General features: G+C 34.7%; 1 protein-coding gene across 2 annotated transcripts in view; it reads right to left on the reverse strand.

Annotated features, from left to right (window-relative positions):
• Vps50 (VPS50 subunit of EARP/GARPII complex) overlaps window positions 1-26,382 on the reverse strand; it is a 120,543-nt gene that overhangs the window by 83,311 nt on the left and 10,850 nt on the right. For both annotated transcript variants that reach the window (XM_074064736.1, XM_074064734.1), the window contains exons 3-9: window positions 12,037-12,159; window positions 10,834-10,905; window positions 9,211-9,264; window positions 8,330-8,400; window positions 7,545-7,662; window positions 7,419-7,454; window positions 5,769-5,851 (exon numbers count right to left, since the gene is read on the reverse strand). In XM_074064736.1, the coding sequence (XP_073920837.1) occupies window positions 5,769-5,851; window positions 7,419-7,454; window positions 7,545-7,662; window positions 8,330-8,400; window positions 9,211-9,264; window positions 10,834-10,905; window positions 12,037-12,159 (557 nt within the window). The remainder of the gene's footprint in view (window positions 1-5,768; window positions 5,852-7,418; window positions 7,455-7,544; window positions 7,663-8,329; window positions 8,401-9,210; window positions 9,265-10,833; window positions 10,906-12,036; window positions 12,160-26,382) is intronic.

Below are 26,382 nucleotides of genomic sequence, written 5' to 3' on the forward strand. Positions count from 1 at the left end.
TGATAAATCAAGAAAAAGAGATTTTAATAAACTACTAAGAAAACTGTAAAAGCAATTGAACATCATCTTAAGCCAAGTTAGCCAGGCTCAGAAGGCCAAAAGTTGCATGTTCTCCCTCATATGCGGATTATAGGATGAAAACAAATGCAGCAATATTATTGGACATGGGTCACGCTAAGGGGAGGCCGCACAGAGTAGGGATAGGGCAAGGGAAGGAAACCAAAAACTTGAGTATAGTTGATATGCTCACTCTATAGGAATGAATATAGAAATCTTAAACTGATCAGGGTTACCATGGGAAGGGGACTAAGGAGGAGGGAAGAGAACTAGAAGAGATGAACCAATTAGGGTTGTAAAGTATATACACATGGAAACAACACAAGAAAACTCCCTGTGTAGCTATCTTTATCTCAAACTAACAAAAACATCATGTTTCTCTTATTATATTATATGTTTTTTCTTCTACAAAATTGGAGCACAGGAGGGCAGAACAGGTTCTGCCCAGGAGGTGGGGGGTTGGCACTGGGGGAGGGAGGAGGTGACAGGAAAAGGTAGGAGGATGAATATAGTGCAAATAATGTATACACATGTATGCAAATGCAAAAATGATACCTGTTGAAACTGTTCCAGGAATTAGGGGAGGGGGGAATGAAAGAGAGCAGTGGAGGCAGTGAATTCAAGTATGATGTATTTGATACATTGTAAGAACCTTTGTAAATGCTACAATGTACCCCCACCCAGCACAAAAATTTTTTTAAAAAGGAGTTTACTCCATGAAGTAATAAAGAGAAGGACAACTGAGGTAGAAATAAAAAACTTTATGCTTTAAGACCTTTTTGATGAAATATTATGCTTTTTTCCATAAACAGTGCTGCATGGAGGAAGACAAAGGAAACAAGTTAAAATAAGAGACAAAAGTGCAGGTGTCAGAGTAACACAGTATCAGTAACTCAGTGCAGCACACACAGCAATGACAACTAATGGTCAAAGTAATGGATCTAACTAACAGGTCTAGTGACTCAGCAGAAACACACGAATCTCATACTTTACTCAAGGGAGGTCCTTAGCCTGAGCTAAAGAAAGAGAAAGCAGGCACATCTCCTAAGGGAGAAATTAAAGACAACAGAGGAAGAAAAGTCCCTAGCACTGATGTTCTTATAGCTAAAAGCTCTGATCACTTGCTGTATGACTTAAGTTCTATGATCTGCAATTTTCACAAAAGTTCCAAGACTGTATTGAGAGAAAATAAAGGATGCTATAAAGATTATGAAAAATTAAATACATCTGTCTACCTTAAAATACAGCACACAACAAACTAGTTCTGATAGCACACAAACTTCCCAGTACATAAAACACAATGCTCTCAGGATCCATCAAATAGTTTCTCTCAAATGAAATAAAAAGTAATAAAGTAGTTTAAACTTTGCAGAAATTCTTCTTGAAACTAATTTAGATAAATTTGAAGTAAAAAGAAATTAAATGCTTCATTCACAGACACACTTTAATATAAACACATTTTGATTCTGATTCCCAGTAAATTCCCACAATATGACTCTGTCAATCAAGTCAAGAATTTTCAAATAATGTAAAAATGATCTGTCAGTCATAAGTGAACAAAATTGGCATTTCAGTTTCTTTTATTAAAGAAGCTGAAATACAGCACATCAAGGAAGATACAAGGTGCAGAAGAGGTACCAGTTTTCATTCATTTTGTACCCAGTTGGGTGCATCATGATATTACTGGGCACTACATGTATTAAACTGTATCATCATATAACCTGAGATTTACTAGCTACACAGTCAATGCCTCTTTGTGCAGAAGCAAATTTGTGAATTCTGATTTTCCCACTTTCAGAATCATAAGTCAGCCCCCAAGTTGCCCCACATAATCTATTCCAAAAACCTCTCCTTAGACCAAAAAGGTCTCTGCCTGCAACTTATACCTTCATTTCCAACAGAGGAGTGACTAGACATGAAAAGAGTAACTCACAATCTACCAAGGAAAAATTAGGACATGGTTGAGCAGGTACGTTTACATATGAGCTTGCTTGAAATGTTTTTTAACAAATCATAAGAGAATGCAGAAATGCTCTAAATCATGCAGTGCTTCTCTTACAGGACACTTCAAAGGGGAATATATTTATGATTTCCTAGTATTCAACAAGAATGAAAGTAGATTTAAATGTTTAAAAATTAGTATGGAAATTTAATTAGAAATTAACTGCTATTCCTAAGGTTACCAGAGTGTCAAGTGATTTTTTTGCTGATTCATTCAGATCCAAGCAAGATAAATCTTGCATTTGGGTAAATAGCACAAGTTTAGGTCATAAGAGTTTTTAAAGTGCTGATGGATCCTGTCTGAACAGGTCTAACTACAGAGCTCAAAAAACAGATACAAACTGTATTAGAGGACCAAAGGAAAGGAGCAAAAGAAAAATAAATGCACAGAATAAGAGAAATGTACAACCAATCAACAAAGATAAAAATAAAAGGATATTAGAAAAAGTGGCTTTCATCTTTCTGAACTCAACCTTTCTCATGTGATGAACTAACCTAATCCTATTACCTATAAAAGAAGTATTCCTGTTTATATGTGTGATCTAACAATTGCACTGATAGCAGCAGAACAGAATGGTGCCTACCAGAGGCTTAGGAGAGGGAAATGGGGAGATAATAACCAAGGGATACAAAGTCTTAGTAAGAATAAGTTTGAAGTGGGTATCAGTGGTTCACACCTGTAAAACTAGCTACTCTGGAAGGAGAGGTTGGGAGGATCTCGGTTCAAAGCCAGCCTGGGCAAACTGTTCATGAGACCCCTTCTTGCAAATACCTAACACAAAACAGAGCTGACAAAGTGGCTTAAGTGGTAGAGTGCCAGCCAAGCAAGTGACAGGCCCTGAGTTCAAACCCCATTAACACCAAAAAAAGGTTGATTTTTTTTTTGAGGTCTATTGCACAGCACGATGAATACAGCTAATGACTGAGTACTGTACATTTTAATATTGCTAAGAGAATCAATCTCGAATGTTCCCACCACAAAAATGTCAAATATTTGAGGTGACAGATAGGCTAATAAGCTTGATTTAATTATTCCACATTGTATTCAAAAAGTATAATGTGACTTTGTGTTCCAAAAATACATCACTGTAATTTGTTAACACATAATATAAAGTATATACCAACCTAAAACTATATAAATAAATGTTTTAAATTTTAAAAAAGGAACAAACTTATGCTCTCCTAACTTGGAACAAAAGGGTAAAATGACGGGTGAGGGGACAGAGGAGAGGGGCATGGCATTAGACAGGATGAATGTTGTCTTAACAAGGCAAACCGCTAATACATGCTGGAGAACTGCCAGCAGATGGGCTGTCATCATACCAAACAGCTCCAACTAATAGCTGTGCTCTCTAAGCCACTCACACTATCACTAATTTACCAAGTTAAAACACAATTCTAACTGCTTTCCTAGGAAGCCTAAGGTGGGATCCCATTACAGTGAGTCCCTTGGAACATGAGTATATTTATGATTATTTCTACCTATCTAAAGGGAAAGACAAACATCACTCATATATGTAAACATAGCATGCTTCTTAAATACTGCATTGCCTAAAATAAAACAATTACTAATTTAAATTGTCATTACAGGTCTTTTTCAATTTCTAACATTTTACCATGTCTGACAATTGTAATATATACTGATAATCCCTCCATTTACCAGTGTATACATTAACATAAAAGTGTTTAGAAGCCACATCATGCTAACTTTAAAAAGTCCAAATAAGAATTTCTTTCAAAGACATTTTTGTAGCCAACTCTCATCATGTAAGACATTTACTTAGCATACCTAAAATCAAATTTTTAATTAATCAAAATACAGTTTCAACAGTTAGTCTGCTCCCTCAATTTCCTGCCACCAAATTCCACACTCATTCTTTCCTATTATAATAGATGGTGACCTTTTCAGAGTCAATCTCTGCTATAATCCCTGCAAAGACTTAGTGTATTATTACTAAGGTCTCGTTTTATTTTTAACCTCTCACTCTTTTCCATCAGTTTTCAAATATTTGAGTTTCTCCCTCTTAATTCCACATCTTTCCCCTTCACAAAATTTATTATATTTATACTTCAACCAATTCCCACCAAAACTGTCCCAGAAAAGGTTGGCTATGACCTCTCTGCTGCTAGAAACCCAATAAAGAAATATTTTCAGTCCTCATTTTGCTTGGTAGGTCTGCAACAAAGATTTTATTCATGGCCGCCAGAATTTTCTACCCACAGCCTAACTAACTCCTGTTCCCCTCCTTCAAGTCCTCCTTAGTCTTGACCTCAGAAGGAAAGTGAGATCCTATCCACTGTATGCTCAACTTCTACCCAGTTCTACTTAGGTAAACTCAAGTTCTTCCTGATAGATAATGTTCTCTATAAAGCCAAGAATTTGTATTGATTAAATTGTGTATGGTGGACTATTATACTGTCAATTTCAAAGCAAAACTGCCTGAAATATATCTACCTAAGAAGCAAGCTTTTACCACTATAACAGATCACCACAAAATGAACTTAGTGGATGCTTTATGTTTTTTCAAGATCTAGAACCTTCATTAAAAATTTCCAAGTACATTCAACATGAGAGCTAACTAGAACTAAGTCTCTATTCACTTGAGCTAATAAGTATGAATGACAGCATCAAGTTTTTAGTAATGATAGTTAATCACTCTCAAAAAGGACAAAACTGAAATAAGAAGTATGTTACCTCAAGCTGCATGATCCTAAAGAAAAAGAAATACAATAAATATTTCAACAGAATCTCTAGGAGGAAAATATCTCTTAGCCTAAACTCAGCAAAGACCTATGATATCAAAGTATATTAAAAGAAAAAAATAATTCAAACCTGTATAATATTTTGCTCTATCATACTCCTTTTATTTTTCAGATAAGAGCAACCAACATCTATGACATCAGTAAGTCATGTTCAATGACTGGTAGAACATCCATACAGGAGAGACAAAGGGGTTGCATTCTGGGATAGGTACAGATTTAATTTGAAAGTGGGTTCGTTTAACAAGCATTCTATTTTTACTTAGACTGCATGTTTATTTGAAAGATGATGTAAATTACAACTAGGGATTACAGCCTCCCCAGTTCTGATAGTATAAACACTTCATTTTAAACAAACCAAAAATCATCACTAATAAAGTTAGAACTAATACCAAAAGTTGCAGCAACAATTTTGCATTCCACCTTTTATAACCGAACATTTTAGACAACAGACATAACACATTAAATACACAATCACTTAGGTATTACACAGATGATTATTACATAAACTGAAATCATATTTAAATTTTCCAAAAGACTCATCATGATAAGCCAAATGCTTGAGTCATCTGGATCTTAAAAACAAGCTGCAATAATATTCTGAATAGTTCTATGATGGGCAAGGTTAAGGAGGAGGAATTCCCAAGAGACACAGTGGAGATAGGAGCAGATTTATGTTTGTCTACTATTCAATCAAACTGGAAAGAGTATGAAAATAAGTTCCAATGAGGTAACAAGAAGAGGCAAAATTAATAAGCATTTGTTCTTTCACACCTTAAGAACTGTTACTCATAATTTTATTGTACTGCCCATTTATAAACATGAAGGTTAAATAAGAACCCAGCACTTTATATTAACTGCCAATGTTTATCAACATCATATGTTGCAAAACCCCTACATAAAATAACACTAACAATAGAATCAACTTTAAAATTTTTTTATTACCATACCTTATACAACTGTAATGTTTAAAAGTGCTGGCAGCATTCTGACATTCCAGGCACAACTGAATAGCTCCTGGATAGTCTTCCTCCTTAAAGATAACAACAACGGAAGCCATTAGACTAAAAACATTTTTCTTAAAACCCCTGATAAAAACACACCTCTACTAATATACTAACCAAATTTATGGAAGAAAAAATTTTAATTCCTCTTAAATAAAGATCAGATACCAATGACAGATAACAAAATATAAAGAGGTACTACCTCTAGGTCTAAAATATATGCAAAGAAAAAATATTTAAGATAGTCTGTTCCCTCAAATACATAGTAACATCCCTCTAAGACCATAACTTATATATAAAGTCTATAAACATTAGAAGCTGCTTCACAGGGAAAGTTTTAACTGTTTATGTATCTTTTTTCAGTTTTATTTATAGAAAATGTTCCATAACAGTATGCATTCCATTTGTAATCAAGACTCAACCACCACCACCAACTACCACCAAGAAAACAGTAAGTACTTCTAGAGAAACAAATATTTCTAAACAAAGAAAGAAAGAAAGAAAGGTGAAATGTTAATTAATAACTACCATTGTTTGGATCTGAAATGCCCCTTAAAGATTCATGTGATAAATAAAGGCTTGGTTACCAGTCTGCCGGTGCTATTGGGAGGTAGTGAAACCTTCAGAGGCAGGGCCTTGTTAGAAGAAGTAAGTCATTGTGGGTGTGCCCTTGAATATTATATTGACAGCCACTCCCCCCAGTTTCCTGGCTACCATGAGGTGAGCAGTTCTCATCTGTTATGCCCTGCTACCATGATGTACAGACTCACCATAGGCCCAGAAATAACAGAGCCAAGTAAACATGGACTAAAACTTCTGAAACCTTGAACCAAAATAAATCTTTCCTCCTTTCATGATTCTCTCCAATATTTTGTCACAGCCATGGAAAGCTAATGCAGTATCTTCAGAATATTTTTGTCACCTAAACAGTAATTTAATGTCAAATGAATTTTTCATGTGGATCTCTCAAACCTAGTTTCCACTAATGTTTAGAAGTAATACAATGCTTATATAGAAAACCACAAAAAAATTGCCCCTGTGCTCATATCTAAATTCAACAGATGCAATTTAAACTACTGGAGATGCTGAGTAATGACAAAATACCTACCCAAAGGAACTCAAATATCATGTTCACCATAATAGTTAATATTTCATTATGCTCTGGCAAACCTTATTATGACAGAAGTAGACACATAATGCTAAGAAAGCACTGAAAAGAAACAGATGGCTTACTCAGAAAACCAATTAATATATGAGATACTAAGCATAAAGTATCACACATTCCATAAATCACTACTATATTTTAAGTGCAAAAGATAATCTTATTCCTATTTGGATGCACTATCATCAAAAGACTGAAGTTAGCATTCCAATGTTACTACTAAGTAAATATTTTCCCAAATAAATTTGGTTTTCTAAAAGAACTATATATTATGCTGACAGAAAAAGGCTCTAGGAAAAGTTCCTTTACTTGTTTAAAAATGCTGTTTAACGCATATACCAATTCAAGAAAAATACAGTTCTGAATTTTTTCCATTATAATTTTTGATATAATACTAATTTAGCATCACCAAATTTCCAGGTTTGTCAGCTTACCTCTAGCATTTCACTTAAGCGTACATCTGTTCTTTGCTGAAAAAAAAAACAAAAATCAAAGGTAAAATCTGTTTCAGTCACAAAACTAAATTTTAGTTAAAAAAAAAAAAAAAAACCTGTATATACCAATGTCTTTATAGTTCTCAGAGATTTCAGAAGTCCAATCAGCAACTGACGTTTCCTTTGATTTGCAAGAAGGCCTAAACTAGCTTGAGTAAAACCTTCCTTTGCAATATTCAAGTGTCTGCAAAAGCAAACAATAACTATTTAGAATTTTCTAATACAACAAGAATACTATCCACACAGAACAACTAGGCAACTAATGAGGCAGTGACCAGGATTGCTATGAAAGCTGGAGATGATGACAACTATTTGAAAACTTAGGCAGTGGCTCAGTGTAAAGCACACATGGTCAATGACTAACACCAATGTGCAAACTCTCAGTGATCCATGATTGGAAGAGCATATAAATTGAGAAAAAGCACCTAAAAACTTAGCATAAACTTTGACAGAATAACTTCACTCTTTGTGAATCTAATAATAAAACACTGGCACTGTATCATGTCTTTTGTTGTTTCTTTTATTTCATTTTCCTAAGAACTTATTTCTATTGCATTTTATAGAAATAGCAGTAGTCTGGGTAAATGAAGACAAAAACACTGGCCCTTCACCACAGTTTAGGAAGCACTAGTCTAAACAATACACAAACTAACTTTTTTTTACCTATTAGTAGATTTGTAGATATTTCCCAAATGCCCACAGTGTGGTTTTTAGATCATTATATATGCTGGCTTAATGCATGGTATTCTATAAACTATAGCCGTAATTTTAAAACTCAAGTATCAATGACATATTTCAGCAATTCTTAAATATTTTTAAGCTTAAGAATAAAACATCACTGAAAGCAATACCTCCTCCCATTTGTGCAGATAACAGCAGCTAATTGAAGACCTGTCTGTAAAGAAGTAACTCTTTCAAGTTCCTATAGAAAGATTAGGTACAGGTTATTTGAGGTATCTTATTTTTCTTTCTGATTCATGTGGTACTATAACAAACACTCCATTGGGTTTTAAAGAAAAGTCTGCTTTGGAAACAAAGTAGCAACAAAAAATACCTGAACTTGAAAAACATTAGCATATTTTTTAAAAGTTATTTAAAATGATTACTTCCAATTGATTTTCTGACAGATGACAAAATATTTAGTCAGTACTGCTTATAAGGAAAACTTAGATGTTTCAGAAAGGAATAAATAAAAGTAATATATCTTTTTACATGTTTCTACTCAACAAAACTTCACAGAGAAATTAAGACATGATAAATATGATTTCTGTTTGCTAAGATGTTCTGACAATGAATGCCTTGATCCGAACTTTTCAATAGATTTTTGAAGGCTCTTGTTTTCTAATGAAAACACAGATTCAGCTAGGCAGTTCCAATTTTATCATATTTTTAAAGCCAAATTATACTGCCATTAAGCCAAATTATATTACTGATCTACATATCTGTTATAAACTTCATGCAAACAATTTTCATTGGTTCTTCTAAAGTATAGAAAATCAAAGTTATCTCTTTAGAATTCTCCATAAAAACTCTTTCGCTTCTTCAATTTAATGAACTGTCCCAAATGAGAAATACATACATTCACACAGAGAGAGAAAGAGAGACAGAGAGAGAGTATGGTGGTATAGAACCACAGACAAAAGAATATAATCACAATATTTTAAGTTTCAAGCATAAGTCACTCAACCATTTTTTAAATTTTACCGTAAAAAAACAGGAAATATTATCCTACCTTCACATAAGCAGGCTGTTTTTCAAGGATTAAATCTGCTACTTTTTTAGAGACCTACAAGAACATGTAATCAAATAAAGGATGTAAAAGAAAAGGATTCATACTTCCTATTACACTTTACATTTAAAAATTCTGCCAAGAATATTCCATAGGTCTTCCAAATAACTTCTAAAAGAGCATTAGTATCAGAATACTATGGCCATACACATTTCTTTAAGTTATGAAATTAGTAAAAGAGATAGTATAATCATGGTGCAGTACCTGGAACTTAGCAGAAACTCAGTAAATGGTCTTTATTAATGTTAATAATATGAGTATTATCTAGTTTAACAAACAGAAACAAAAGTGTAATCATCATTAAGGGCATAAGATAAGACTTAAAAGATGAATTTGTTACAACAAATTCTTAATCAACTGACTCTATGGAGACAACTTCTGAGAAAAAGAAAACATATTTGTACCCTTTAGATCCTTAGTATCACATAAGAAGACAAACAAGCAATTTGGTCCCCTAATTCTGAAAAGTACATGTTTTGTGGAATACAATATGCTAGATTATGTTTTTCAATTCCATGAATAATGTTAATATACCCAAGTTAGAATCCTAGTAATTTTGAAGAGAATGTTTTTTTCCACAACTTCAGGGTCCCACAGTTAGAAAGTTACAAGGCAAGGATTCAAGCCTAAATTTATCAAATGGCAATGGGGCACATTACATAAAGAATAATGCCACATAAAGTATGCATCTGAAATGTACTAACTTAAACATGTGGAAGCTAAGAGAAGAAAAAAACGTGTCACTACGCACTAAAATGTAAGTCTCTGAAAGCACAACACATTTTTACTACACAGCCTCTAGAGCTTAGGCCCTTTCTCCTGCCGGAGCCCACCCCACACCACTGTTGCCCCCAGGAAGACTCCAGCACCCTCTGAGACCTCTGGGTATAAAACAGAAGAAAACAGAAGTGTTTATCTTCCTTGATTTGCATATGATTCCTAAAAATCATGTTAAATTCAAATAGATGAACTTATTACTATTACAATTGCTTCTCTAGTTTAAAGAAATTAAAGACCATATGCTATACCATTAACTAATCTTCTGTAGTGAACTGCATAAAGAAAAAGAACATCAGAGGAAATCTAGACCTAACCTAGCCCTTTATGGGTAAAACAAAAGAGGTTTAGTGAGGTCAAGTGACCTGCTCAGTATCCTAATTAAACAATGACTATAACTCAGCCTTTCTGGATCTTAGTCTTATATTCTCTTTAAACCCAGTTCAACTAGAAGCAGGGACTTTTATTGAGATAACAAGACTCCACTACAAAACTATGGCTAGGGTAAATCATACATGACAAAGAGCCTAAAGGTCCTGACTAATCTGAAAGCAAGTTCTAAGTTCAGGATTCCAGAGAGAAAATGCTAAGCTTTAGAAGCAAAACTATCAAAGTAGCATAAGAAAAACTGCACAAATCCTAAAACTTTAATATATCATCTGAGTCAGTCATCTTAAATAACAGGATTTGTTTATATATTAATATATAGTCAAAACCATGAAATTTATAAACATTATACCTCTGTTGTTTCCATTACAGCTTTACTAGACAAAAATGATTTTTACTTACTGCAGCTTGCTGTTGTTTTAATTTGTCTCTATACTCTTCTATTTCTTGCAAATTGAGAATGGGTGGAAGCTTCTATAGAAAAAATTATAAAGAAAGAATAAAAAGCAAGTGATTTAATTTGGTTTTATTTACTTGAACACCTCTGACTACTATAGATAAAAAACAGCATCATCCAATTGTCCTCCATTATTTCTGCCCTCATCTAAGCTCTCTCACTATTCTGGCTAGTGGGAAACCCCACTAGCACTCAGACACCAGGCAGAGTGACGGTGTTTCCATGACCTGTGCCAGAAGAATATGAGAAAAGCCTCTTATCCCTAATTCCCCCACTTCAACAGCAGCCACCCTACTTGTCTACAATAGAACTCAGCACAGTTTTTCCTCTAGAATATTATGAATGATAACTAAGTACTACAGTGGATTACATTCTGGATTGTATCTACTTTTAGTGGATAGTACAGGAAACTAACAAAAATGCATTGCAGGAAAAATACATACAAAGCAAAGAAACAGATTCCAAGGCTCAGTCAAGTGATGGCAAAACTTCAGAATGAGTTGGAGACAAATGACTTTGAAGATACTGCACATAATGTAAATATACATGCTGCATTTGGTTTTATCTAAAGCCAAATTTTATTATTCTAATTTTTTGAAGTTACTATAAATTTTAAATGTCAGTATTGCAAATATTATTGAATCAGGATTCTTGAACATAATCAATATTCATGATTAAAAGCCTTAGCACTCTAGCCAGAATGTGGTGGGGCACACCTATAGTCCCAGCTACTCAGAAGGCTGAGATGGGAGAATCTTGAGCCTAAGAGCTGAAGACCAGCCTGAACAACATCGTGAGAACCCTGTCTCAAAAACATAAAAATTAAAAAGTCTCACAGCTTTTCCAAACCTATTTAGGCAATATAAAATAAGACAGAAACAGCTCACTAGAGTACTAATTGCTAACAGCTGAGAACCAAAATACAGAAATGTTTCCCTAATATCCTACAGTTGCACTTAAAATCACATTTTTAAAAATAATTTGACCTTTAAATAATGCTGACAGCTCATTTAATTACAATGTGATAACCACATACCTGTCCTGATTATCAAAAACTAAATAAATGCCCCTAGAAAATTCCAATCTCATAAATTCAATCACTGAACAAAACAGACTTTAGATAGGCTTTCATGGAAGTTTTCTTTTACCTCCAGTTCATATTTAACAATATCAAATGAATCTGCAGAAAAATATACTTGTTCAATACTATTAATTAGCTCTTGTTCAGCTTGAGGGTCACTTGGCTGTTCTCGAAGTTCTCTGAATTCCTCCTTTAAAAAAGAAAAAAAAGCCACAATTATAGAACTTATAGCTATTAAAATTCCATCTGCATAAAAACAAATGATCACCTATCTTAATAGTCATATATCTTCTGAGAACCATTCTGACCAAGGAAACAAAATAATTAGAAACCAGAAACATTTGTGAAAAATTAAATAGACAAATGCTAAAAACTGTTATCCACTGGGGAAAAACACTGATTCAGATTTTATTCTCAACCCCCTGTGTTGAGAACAAGGTTGAAAGAATTTAAGTGTTTAACAAAAGAAAAAAAGTGACTACCTAAATCTATCATAAATGTATATATCACATATACACATATACACTCTGAGCAGCAGACATCTAACTCTGCTGAGAAATCTCAGTGCACAGCTAAGCAACACTGGCTCCAGAAAAGGTTTACAGGCTCAGGTGGGTAATTCTACAAGGCTTCCTTCAGAAGGTACCGATATTCCAACTAATGACCTGACCGGGAACCTAAAGCTCTGGATTCGGCAAAACACGGTCTTTCTAATGACAGAGAATGGAGCTTGATGGGCTAATACAACAAGAGAGAGCTGGGCAGACACCTCTCTAGCCCTAACGTCAGCATCCTTACCCTTCTTAACTTCACTGCACCACTGAATAAAGAAAATTGCCTCAGTTAAATAGGCAATTTCAATAATATGGACACCCTCACCACCATATCCGTTAATCAAGTGTTAATTAAGTGTTAATCAACAAACACTTAACAAGTTAGCCATTCAACTCTTATTTAAATTAAACTCAAACATGTTTAGGTACACAAAGAAAAACTATCATTTAAAACCACTAATATAATACTTAACAAAAATCTTAATTAACCATCACTAGGCTACATAAAAATTACCTGGTCAATTAAACATTATTTCCCAAACAGAAATATTCTATTTTATTTTTTCACAGGACTTATTTTTCATTTATAAATAGAGCCACCTTGGGTATCTTTCACAGGGAGGAGGCAGTACTGGGATTTGAACTCAGAGCCTTATGCTTGCTAAGCAGATACTCAACTACTTGAGATACACCTCCACCCCTTTTTTGCTTCAGTTATTTTTCAAGGTAAGGTGTCACATTTTTGCCTGGGCAGCCATAGACCACCACAATCTATGGCCTCTTGCATAGCTGGAATGGCAGGTGTGAACCACCATGTATGGCTTATTGATTGAGATGAGGTCTCTCTAACTTTATGCCCAGGCTGACCTTGAACTGTGATCCTCCCAATCAATCTCCACTTCCCAAGTAGCTAGGTTTACAGGTGTAAGCCACCACATCCAGCCTTAATTTATATTTTATTTGGCAAAATCAACTACAAAATTATGACCTATTATAAGTTCAAGTTAAAAGGAAATATTTGAATAAGTCAGAAACTTAAAATAGCTTATTACTTATATTTAAAATTCCAAAGAGCTCAAAGTTATAAAAATCAAACTGAACTTATAGAATATACTAATACATTACCAAAGGGAAAAAAAAAAGATCAAAGACATGACCACAACCACCAGGGATTCAATACACAAACTGTGAGTAAAGTAAGAAATTCAGCATCCTAACAGTGGGAGCTGTGTTTCAGGACAAGGAGAGGCTTTTCTATAACATGCTAACCCATTTAGCCCCTGGTCAACGCTGCTGAGGCAAAGACTTAGTTAGGTTAAACCCACAGCACTTTGTGGAAGGGAAAACTCCCAAGTAGCCTATCAGTAGGCAATCTCCATAAAGCCAATGGAAATCTGAAATGACAGTGAGATATGAAGCAGAAGAGGAGGTCAGAAATTCCTGTCAATCTCTCTCCCTAAAAGTCCACAGGCATTTGAAATACCAGCTTCCCATGCTGCAGTCCTGGAAGAAGGAGTAAGGTGCAAGTGAGGATATGACAATTTTGTCCCCCTAGGAATTCTGCAGCACCATAGGCAATGGCATCATTCAAAAATTTGTTGAAGATTATGAAAACTGTTGGGATTGATAAATGTCCTTGATATGCGACACCATGCTGAGGTTCTCCATACAATACCTAACTGATTGACCTAAGAGTAAAGACACCAATTTTTGTAGCCCCTTTGTGCCTTGTTTTTTTATCCATAAAAGACATTTTCTCTTTTCTTTCTCTCTCTCTCCACCCCCCTCGCTCCCTCCCTCCCTCCCTCTCTCTCTTTCTCTCAAAATGCTAAAGGGAAAACATGATTCCATTTTAAAATATCTCATAGGTGTACCTTTCACAACTGTGATCAATCTGTAAAAAAGAGGGCAATCTGTATAGTTGTAAGAAAGAACAAACACTATTCCTCCCTAGAGAACTAAGCAATTAATATCACAGACAGCAGCCACACTCACCACACTCATATGATTTCAAAGAACTGACATGGAATACTGGACAACGAAGTGTAAGAACCTGACCTAAGGAGAGGCATAAAACTTTGGAAGGCAGGAAAAGAAATGTAACGTACAGCGTAGAACTCAACCCAAAACAAATCCGCTGATACATCGCTCTGAACCCTGTCCTTTCAGTCCATTTGGTGGCTTCTGTGCAAATACACATCTGAACTCATTCAGACAAACTGCATTCTGGAAACAATCAGATCACTGTGTTCTTTTTAGCTCCACTGCTTCTACTCTAATCAATCTCTGAATGTCCCATTGCTGTAAGGGCTGCCTGCTCAATCAGACTGCACACTTGAGAACTCAGACTGCTCCTTATTCTCCATCATTATGCTCCCTAGTGTCAAAGCACAGTGCAGATAATAATCACTAATCAAACTAAAATTAATTTAGCAGTCAATTCAAAATTTTCCACAAACTCTTAACAAAATGTCTCTTCTAACTAGAAGTAACAACAAATGTTAGATGATGTAGGAATGCCTTATATATGTAAATTAGGAAAATAAACAGTACCAACTATATTGCATATTACCCCATAATTTTTACTTCTTGTGATTAGAGACAGATATACAAACACCATAATTCTTCACCTAAAAGAGAACCAATCTGGCAAGCCAATGCGTAAGTATATGGTAAAAATTTTACATAAACAAAATGAAAAGGTTTCCTATGAAAAAAATTTACGGCAAATGAGTGGGAAAGTACGAAATGAAGTTCCTTACAACATATTAAAATGTAATTTAAGAAAATGTATAAAAATATTAGATATTTAAGTTAACTTTGGGATAACATATTTGTTTTATAAACTGTTGTTGCATGAATAAAATGTTTAAAGGATTTCCTCTTAACATAAATTCTGTGTCACACAGCATGCACTAAATACAGATTGACACTAATAGTGGTATAAGCATCTGTAAAAACTGAAAATCCAAAACAATCTGTCAACAAGCACAGACTATCAAAAGTGCCACAACTACATCTAAACAAAGAAAATGTATATCAATGTCACCCCAGATTTAAATCTGGAGAAAAACTATAAAGTAGTGCGTTTAACTGCCAACAGGAGAAAAGAAAAGCACAAAAGGAAAAACGAACAAATCAAATCTCCCCATATTATCATTAGGAGATAGCCTCCCACTTCAAGGCTCTATTTCCTTACCTGCCCTAGGCAATGTAATTCCACATAACAAACAACTTTTTATTCCCAATATGTAAAACTTCCCCAGACCAGGTCACACAAACAGGCATGAATAAAATTCAGCTCTTCCCTCAAATAGCTGCCAAGAGTAAGAGGGGTCAGATGAGTAAGTAAACAACGATAATGCAAGGCAAAACATAAGGGAAATGCAGACAAGACAGAGGGTACCGAAGGACTGTGAGTTCACATCTGATGGAAGAAGTGGCACTTAGAGACTGTAAGAATAGGTAAAATTTCAAATTTAGCAATCTGGGGAAATGAAGTATAAACATAAAACAAAGCTGAATGAAGTAAAAACACTCTATCAGGAAAGTAGGCAACACATTCAAGCAATAAAGGGTGGCTTCCCACGGCACAGAAAAATATAATGTAGCAGAGTCTGCATGAACACCATGAGGCAATAAAATGCAATAACTGAGATATTTTAATCCAATATATTTATATATATTTGAACTGTATTTTCCTTTATTAAAAATAAAGTATCTTAGCACATATCACTGTGCCAGATACTCTATCAAAAATAAGCATAAGTGTTAAATATTTCTTAATACAATAAACCAAGGTGAATTACTTTAAGAAAGTGGTAAACAACAAAAAAATTATTGATATTTTAGAGGCTGGCTTTTCCAGTAGCCATAAAATACTATAAGACTGCATATAAAATTTCCTATACTATTTTTCTACTTTGATCATCTGTGATAAAGCTACATGAATGTGTACATTAAAATGTACATTACAAATGTAACTGTATGAAAATGAAGAAAAATAATAATAGAAATTTAAGTCAAGACCTTTGATTTTGGCAGACTATTTTTCCTCTCAACATATAAAGGTTTCATGAAAACTGGGGATTCAAGTCCATAAAATAATATAAGCCTTCAAATGTAAGGTGTTATAAAACACTTCCAGTATTCTTAAGATTTCTAAGGAACTAGTCTATAACTTTACACCTTTCCACTTAAGGCTTCATCTCTTAAGGAAATGTACCCAAGTTTAGGAAGGAAATATAGACTACAAATTTTGGATTTAGCTGCTATTTCCAAATTATCCAAATTATCCAATTATACCATACAAATTGAAACTACCAACCCAAGTTCATAACTTTCACTTCTTTTCACTTTTAGACATGTAAAAAATTATGACAGCTTAACAATTCTCCTCACCATTAATTAACTCAGTATTCTCTTTAATTTTTAAAAGTAATATAGCCTAATTTTTTAAACTCACAGAACAGCTTAGAAACTCATAATCTTCAGTAGTACGATTTTATCCAAAGATTTAAATAAAATCTAAAATCTATACTTCATGGGTCAGGCTTCACAACACTACAGCAAATTTGTTGAATAAATATTGAAGTCCCAATTCCTCTTTCTGTACTTAGCTTATTAAACCACCATCCACACTGAATACTTGATTATCTATCTGGATGGCGGAATGCAGAGAGAGAGAGAGAGAATGTGTCAGAGGTAAGAGTGAACAAGGGAGAACTTTTGGTCTTTTAAAGCATGAATTTTGTGTTTTAGGGTTTTTGTTTTACTACTAACATTTCATTGGTCAAAACAAAATGGTTATTCTGTTACAACAAGTTCTAAAAAACAGAAGCTATCGTCCTATAAAGTTAATACCACATTAGAGCTCTAATGGAAAGCAAAATAAAAAAAAATTAGTCACCAAAATCCATACAGCTAAAGGAAGAATAAAATATGAAGTTTTCAATTTAATCAGTATTATTAGTCATAAATCATTAAACAGATAGAGGCTGGATCTATTTCCAAACAAAACAGCATTCAAAACCTATTTCATGATCAGATACCCTAAAACCATGTACCATGTATGTTTATACTGAATGGCCAGATGTCTGATGACATAGGGAAATGGCACATTTTCTTAAAATCCCCAGTAGAACAATAATAATAATCCATCAAAGGTAGTCGGTTCATCAGTTTCTCTGTGTGTGTTTTAAATAAAACATAGCTTTTAAAGACTACCCCGTTTTTCCTCAGGCTTCCAGCACCATCTAGTGGAATACTGGTGGGACTACAATTTGAAGATTTCAGCAAAATGATTTATAGAAAAAAATTTTTAAAGGTTATTATATGGCATTATTTTAATCCAGATTTACAACACACTTAAGTGATAAAATTATCTATTTTAATCATTTTCTACAGAAAAAAGATTATGAATAACAGATCATTAATAAAAAATTGATTTTAATCACAGAAAGTTACTGAGTTGAAATGAATTAAATCACAAAATTAGACAGCATAAATTTCATATTTGATCTCTGCCATACATTTTTATCTATTTCTTTTATAATATAGTTAAACATACCAGCTCAAGCTCAGGACTTTGTTGTATTTTTAACCAACATTTTCCTAAATGTATTATATGAAAAGGAAAACATTAAAGACATATTTTTGTGCTTTGTTTTATGTTTTGTTTTGTTTTTAGTTTTTTTTTTTTTTAATTCCACGCTGGCATGAAATTTGCTACGTAGTCCTGGCTGGCATGGAACTCAAGATCCTCCTGCCTCAGCTTCCCTAGTGCTGGACTGAAGACATGCATCACTGAACTCAGTGAGACATCAAACTGTTTAAAGCCATCTTTAAAATTATTTCTAAATTTCTGTGAACAACATTAAGCTGTTTGCCACTGCCTACACATTCAGAGGCTAACACTGGAGAAAAGAGACATCACAAATTGGAATGCAGACAAAAAAATTTAGTGTGTTCATTTTTATTTTCCTTTTAAAATCTCATCAGACACTCTAAAAGAAAAAATACTATCCATTCAGAGAAAAGACAGCACAGCACCTCCAATCTCAGTGCTTTCCACAAACTCCTTCACCTTCCGCAACCAATAAAATACTCAATCTTGGATTCTGCTTTTAAAATGTCCCTCACATTTAACTCTTCTCCATTTCCTACCCTTTGTGTTCTTCTTTTAATCAGCATCATGGTCTCCAGCCTCCACACAACAGCCCAACCAATACACCTAGAATTTTCCTTAAATTAATCACCAACTCTAGAATATCCGACATTTCCTTCCACCTGCTCCTGATTCCTCCTAGCTGTGTTATCCCCCTGCATGCACTACTTTGCAGCTATCATTCTTACTTGTCTCCCTCACTTAGGCTGAGGTAGGGATAGAGTCTTGTATCTCTTTGTACTTTCAATACAGTATAGAAAAGTCTGCGCTATTTTTCCAACAAAATCCTTAATTTCCAGTATCTAAATTACCACTGAACTGACATTTTCTCTTATAACAAGGGCAATGTCATCTTGTCTATAAAATGTGGAAAATGTTCCAGATGATTTCTAAGGTTTCTTCCCCCTTATTATTTATTTAGTTCTCAAAAATAAAAAGTAAAATAAAATAAAACAATAACCTCTAACTTCTCAAACATACCTATATGCCCTTCCTCAGTTCCCCCTCAATACCCTTCTTTTCCTAGTGAGTTGAACCACATGGAATTTGCCAATATTTGACCAGGTTTTTTTTTTCTGGACATTTCTATTGTTCTCCTGGATATGAGTACATTGTGGCATTTATAAAAGGTCTTACAATGTATCAAATACATCATACTTGGATTCACCCCCTACACTGCTCTCTTTATTCCCCCTCCCCTGATTCCTGGAATAGTTTCAACAGATATTATTTTTGCATTTACATACATATGTACACATTATTTGCACCATGTTCACCCTCCTACTCCCTTTCCCTGCCACCTCAACTAAAAGCCATTTCATATGATTCATCCTAATATCTGACACACACATACTTATCCTTTATACTAAAACCTGTTAATGTTCTATAACCTAAGCTAATCTATTTCTTTCTTGAAATCTTAATTCCTTGTTACAACTTAGGCATTAGGACAAAAAAAAAGGTAAAAGAAATAGGACCATTCCTGAAGAGCACGGATGCCCTTTCTTTAATGTTCTATCTATACAGTGATGAGTGGGATAATGCTATTTATTAAATTAAGTTAATATTTAAAAATTTCTCTACACAGCATTTAAATTGACTACTAATGGCATAGTTAGGCCCAAAAATATCTATCTAAGCTAAATTATTGGGTATCTTATTTTCTAAATCCAGTAATACACCTGTAAGCATTTTCTAAGCAATATGCATTACTAAATTTAAAACCCAAGCTTCAAAATAATTTCTAGAGCATTCCATTTTTGTCAAACCACAACAAAGGAAGGAAGCATCTATATTCTTATGAACCCCCCAGCTTTACGGAGTGTATCTCACTCTATTACCTTCTTAGTACTTGTCATAATCTGTCATCTCCTTGGTTACTATCTGCAACTATTTGCATGTAAGTAAGCTCCCTGACAAATGTTTTGGCTTCTCACACTGTCCTGTCAGTCCCTGCAACATGTCCAGCACATAGTAGATGCTCAAAGATTTGTTGAAAATGTACAAGGAGAACCAGAAGGCAAAATTAATCTCTACTATGCTGTTGATTTTTGTGATTTTTTTTAAGTTCCTTTTTATGTTTAACACAGTTTTTAGTCACATCATATACTACTTTTATAATAAAGGAAAAGATTATTTTAAAACAATCATTTCAGAGGCACCCTCTCTTGAAACTCCCCCAAGTCTGGAGGCTCTACTCTCCTGCCTTATATTTTTCTATCTCAATAAAATCTTCCACTTTACTCACAAATAATAATCATTTTTTTTTTTTTTTTTTGGAAAGGAAAAAATGGTAAGTTTATTTTTTTTTTTCTTTTTTTTTTTTTTTTTTTTTCATTTTTCTTTTATTATTCATGTGTGCATACAAGGCTTGGTTCATTTCTCCCCCCTGCTCCCACCCCCTCCCTTACCACCCACTCCGCTCCCTCCCGCTCCCCCCCTCAATACCCAGCAGAAACTATTTTGCCCTTATCTCTAATTTTGTTGTAGAGAGAGTATAAGCAATAATAGGAAGGAACAAGGGGTTTTGCTGGTTGAGATAAGGATAGCTATACAGGGCATTGACTCACATTGATTTCCTGTGTGTGGGTGTTACCTTCTAGGTTAATTCTTTTTGATCTAACCTTTTCTCTAGTTCCTGGTCCCCTTTTCCTATTGGCCTCAGTTGCTTTAAGGTATCTGCTTTAGTTTCTCTGCGTTAAGGGCAACAAATGCTAGCTAGTTTTTTAGGTGTCTTACCTATCCTCACCCCTCCCTTGTGTGCTCTCGCTTTTATCATGTGCTCATAGTCCAATCCCCTTGTTGTGTTTGCCCTTGATCTAATGTCCACATATGAGGGAGAACATACGATTTTTGGTCTTTTGAGCCAGGCTAACCTCACTCAGAATGATGTTCTCCAATTCCATCCATTTACCAGCGAATGATAACATTTCGTTCTTCTTCATGGCTGCATAAAATTCCATTGTGTATAGATACCACATTTTCTTAATCCATTCGTCAGTGGTGGGACATCTTGGCTGTTTCCATAACTTGGCTATTGTGAATAGTGCCGCAATAAACATGGATGTGCAGGTGCCTCTGGAGTAACAGTCTTTTGGGTATATCCCCAAGAGTGGTATTGCTGGATCAAATGGTAGATCGATGTCCATCTTTTTAAGTAGCCTCCAAATTTTTTTCCAGAGTGGTTGTACTAGTCTACATTCCCACCAACAGTGTAAAAGGGTTCCTTTTTCCCCGCATCCTCGCCAACACCTGTTGTTGGTGGTGTTGCTGATGATGGCTATTCTAACAGGGGTGAGGTGGAATCTTAGTGTGGTTTTAATTTGCATTTCCTTTATTGCTAGAGATGGTGAGCATTTTTTCATGTGTTTTCTGGCCATTTGAATTTCTTCTTTTGAGAAAGTTCTGTTTAGTTCACATGCCCATTTCTTTATTGGTTCATTAGTTTTGGGAGAATTTAGTTTTTTAAGTTCCCTGTATATTCTGGTTATCAGTCCTTTGTCTGATGTATAATTGGCAAATATTTTCTCCCACTCTGTGGGTGTTCTCTTCAGTTTAGAGACCATTTCTTTTGATGAACAGAAGCTTTTTAGTTTTATGAGGTCCCATTTATCTATGCTATCTCTTAGTTGCTGTGCTGCTGGGGTTTCATTGAGAAAGTTCTTACCTATACCTACTAACTCCAGAGTATTTCCTACTCTTTCTTGTATCAACTTAAGAGTTTGGGGTCTGATATTAAGATCCTTGATCCATTTTGAGTTAATCTTGGTATAGGGTGATATACATGGATTTAGTTTCAGTTTTTTGCAGACTGCTAACCAGTTTTCCCAGCAGTTTTTGTTGAAGAGGCTGCTATTTCTCCATCGTATATTTTTAGCTCCTTTGTCAAAGATAAGTTGCTCATAGTTGTGTGGCTTCATATCTGGATCCTCTATTCTGTTCCACTGGTCTTCATGTCTGTTTTTGTGCCAGTACCATGCTGTTTTTATTGTTATTGCTTTGTAATATAGTTTGAAGTCAGGTATTGTGATACCTCCTGCATTGTTCTTTTGACTGAGTATTGCCTTGGCTATTCGTGGCCTCTTGTGTTTCCATATAAATTTCACAGTAGATTTTTCAATCTCTTTAATGAATGTCATTGGAATTTTGATGGGAATTGCATTAAACATGTAGATTACTTTTGGGAGTATCGACATTTTTACTATGTTGATTCTACCAATCCATGAGCATGGGAGATCTCTCCACTTTCTATATTCTTCCTCAATCTCTTTCTTCAGAAGTGTATAGTTTTCCTTGTAGAGGTCTTTCACATCTTTTGTTAGGTTTACACCTAGGTATTTGATTTTTTTTGAGGCTATTGTAAATGGAATTGTTTTCATACATTCTTTTTCCGTTTGCTCATTGTTAGTGTATAGAAATGCTAATGATTTTTCTATGTTGATTTTATATCCTGCTACCTTGCTATAGCTATTGATGATGTCTAGAAGCTTCTGAGTAGAGTTTTTTGGGTCTTTAAGGTATAGGATCATGTCATCTGCAAATAGGGATATTTTGACAGTTTCTTTACCTATTTGTATTCCTTTTATTCCTTCTTCTTGCCTAATTGCTCTGGCTAGGAATTCCAGTACTATGTTGAATAGGAGTGGAGATAGTGGGCATCCTTGTCTGGTTCCTGATTTTAGAGGGAACGGTTTTAATTTTTCTCCGTTAAGTATAATGCTGGCTGTAGGTTTGTCATATATAGCTTTTATAATGTTGAGGAACTTTCCTTCTATTCCTAGTTTTCTTAGAGCTTTTATCATGAAATGATGTTGGATCTTATCAAAGGCTTTTTCTGCGTCTATTGAGATGATCAAGTGGTTTTTGTCTTTGCTTCTGTTAATGTGGTTTATTACGTTTATTGATTTTCGTATGTTGAACCACCCCTGCATCCCTGGGATGAAGCCTACCTGGTCGTGGTGGATAATCTTTTTGATGTGTTGCTGAATTCGGTTTGCCATTATTTTGTTGAGGATTTTTGCATCAATGTTCATTAAGGAGATTGGCCTATAGTTCTCCTTTTTGGAGGTGTCTTTGCCTGGTTTTGGGATAAGTGTAATAGTGGCTTCATAAAATGTGTTTGGCAGTTTTCCTTCCCTTTCTATTTCATGGAACAGTTTAAGGAGGGTTGGTATCAGTTCTTCTTTAAAGGTCTGATAGAATTCAGCAGAGAATCCATCAGGTCCTGGACTTTTCTTTTTGGGGAGACTCTTGATTGCTGCTTCAATTTCATTTTGTGTTATAGGTCTATTCAGGTGATTAATTTCCTCTTGGTTCAGTTTTGGATGATCATATGTATCTAGAAATCTGTCCATTTCTTTTAGATTTTCAAATTTATTTGAATATAGGTTCTCAAAGTAGTCTCTGATGATTTCCTGGATTTCCATGGTGTTTGTTGTTATCTCCCCTTTTGCATTCCTGATTCTACTAATTTGGGTTTTTTCTCTCCTCATTTTAGTCAGGTTTGCCAGGGGTCTATCGATCTTGTTTATTTTTTCAAAGAACCAACTTTTTGTTTCATTAATTCTTTGTATGGTCTTTTTGGTTTCTATTTCGTTGATTTCAGCTCTTATTTTTATTATTTCTCTCCTTCTATTTGTTTTGGGATTTGCTTGTTCTTGTTTTTCTAGGAGTTTGAGATGTATCATTAGGTCATTGATTTGGGATCTTTCAATCTTTTTAATATATGCACTCATGGCTATAAACTTTCCTCTCAAGACTGCCTTAGCTGTGTCCCATAGGTTCCGGTAGGTTGTGTTTTCATTTTCATTGACTTCTAGGAACTTTTTAATTTCCTCTTTTATTGCATCGATGATCCATTCTTCATTAAGTAATGAGTTATTTAGTTTCCAGCTGTTTGCATGTTTTTTGTCTTTACTTTTGTTGTTGAGTTCTACTTTTACTGCATTGTGGTCAGATAGTATGCACGGTATTATTTCTATTTTCTTATATTTGCTGAGGCTTGCTTTGTGCCCTAGGATATGATCTATTTTGGAGAAGGTTCCATGGGCTGCTGAGAAGAATGTATATTGTGTAGAGGTTGGATGAAATGTTCTATAGACATCTACTAGGTCCACTTGATCTATTGCATATTTTAGATCTTGGATTTCTTTATTGAGTTTTTGTTTGGATGACCTATCTATTGATGATAATGGAGTGTTAAAGTCTCCCACAACCACTGTGTTGGCGTTTATATATGCTTTTAGGTCTTTTAGGGTATGTTTGATGAAATTGGGTGCGTTGACATTGGGTGCGTACAGATTGATGATTATTATTTCCTTTTGGTCTATTTCCCCTTTTATTAGTATGGAATGTCCTTCTTTGTCTCGTTTGATCAATGTAGGTTTGAAGTCTACTTTGTCAGAGATAAGTATTGCTACTCCTGCTTGTTTTCGGGGGCCATTAGCTTGGTAAATCTTCTTCCAGCCTTTCATCCTAAGCATATGCTTATTTCTGTCGGTGAGATGAGTCTCCTGTAAGCAACAAATTGTTGGATCTTCTTTTTTAATCCATTTTGTCAAACGGTGTCTTTTGATGGGTGAATTAAGTCCATTGACATTAAGTGTTAGTACTGATAGGTATGTGGTGATTCCTGCCATTTAGTTATCTTAGTTGTTTGAAGGTTTGATTGTGTGTACCTAACTTGATGTTACTCTCTACTGTCTTGCTTTTTCTTATCCTGTGGTTTGGTGCTGCCTGCCTTTTCATGGTTAAGTTGGGTGTCACTTTCTGTGTGCAGGATCCCTTGCAGAATCTTTTGTAATGGTGGCTTTGTGGTCACATATTGTTTTAGTTTCTGCTTATCAGGGAAGACTTTTATTGCTCCATCTATTTTGAATGATAGCTTTGCTGGGTAGAGTATCCTGGGGTTGAAGTTATTTTCATTCAGTGCCCGGAAGATCTCACCCCATGCTCTTCTTGCTTTTAATGTTTCTGTTGAGAAGTCTGCTGTGATTTTGATGGGTTTACCTTTGTATGTTACTTGTTTTTTCTCTCTTGCAGCCTTCAATATTCTTTCCTTAGTTTCTGAACTTGTTGTTTTAATGATGATATGTCGTGGAGTAGTTCTATTTTGATCTGGTCTGTTTGGTGTCCTGGAGGCCTCTTGCATTTGTATGGGAATATCTTTCTCTAGATTTGGGAAATTTTCCGTTATTATTTTGTTGAATATATTACGCATTCCCTTCGCTTGCACCTCTTCTCCTTCTTCGATGCCCATGATTCTCAAGTTTGGTCTTTTGATGGAGTCGGTGAGTTCTTGCATTTTCTTTTCACAGGTCTTGAGTTGTTTAATTAATAGTTCTTCGGTTTTTCCTTTAATTACCATTTCATCTTCAAGTTCTGAGATTCTGTCTTCTGTTTGTTCTATTCTGCTGGATTGGCTTTCCGTTTTGTTTTGCAGTTCTGTTTCGTTCTTTTTTCTGAGGTTTTCCATATCCTGGCTGTTTTCTTCTTTATTGTTGTCTATTTTTGTCCTGAGTTCATTTATCCATTTATTCATTGTGTTCTCTCTTTCACTTTGGTGTTTATACAGTGCTTCTATGGTTTCCTTTATTTCTTCTTTTGCTTTTTCAAATTCTCTATTTTTATTGTCTTGGAATTTCTTGAGTGTCTCCTGTACATTTTGGTTGACCCTATCCAGTATCATCTCTATAAAATTCTCATTGAGTACTTGTAGTATGTCTTCTTTTAAATTATTCTTGTAGGCTTCATTGGGTCCTTTGGCATAGTTTATCTTCATTTTGTTGGAGTCTGGCTCTGAGTTTCTGTTCTCTTCATTCCCCTCTGGTTCCTGTACTAATTTTTTGCTGTGGGGAAACTGGTTTCCTTGTTTTTTCTGTCTTCCTGTCATTGTCCTTGGTGTTGTTACTGTCCCTGTACTGTGTGTAATTAAGTATTTTCTAGCTTGTAATAATAACAATGGTAATATTGAGAACGGAAGAGTGAGCTGAGATGGAAAGCAAGAAGTTAAAGAAAAGGGGAAAACAAATATACAGACAAGAGGGAGAAAGCAGAACAAGGTATCAGACAAGAGAGTTTCAAAGGTATAAACAGGGAGTGTTAGTGTACTAATCGACAGTAAGCTGAACAGACAATAGAGAGACAGAGAGAGGATTGAAAATCAAAGATAAAAAAAATAAAAAATAAGTATATG

Source organism: Castor canadensis, chromosome 2 (assembly GCF_047511655.1).
Source record: "Castor canadensis chromosome 2, mCasCan1.hap1v2, whole genome shotgun sequence".
Taxonomy (NCBI): Eukaryota; Metazoa; Chordata; class Mammalia; order Rodentia; family Castoridae; genus Castor; species Castor canadensis.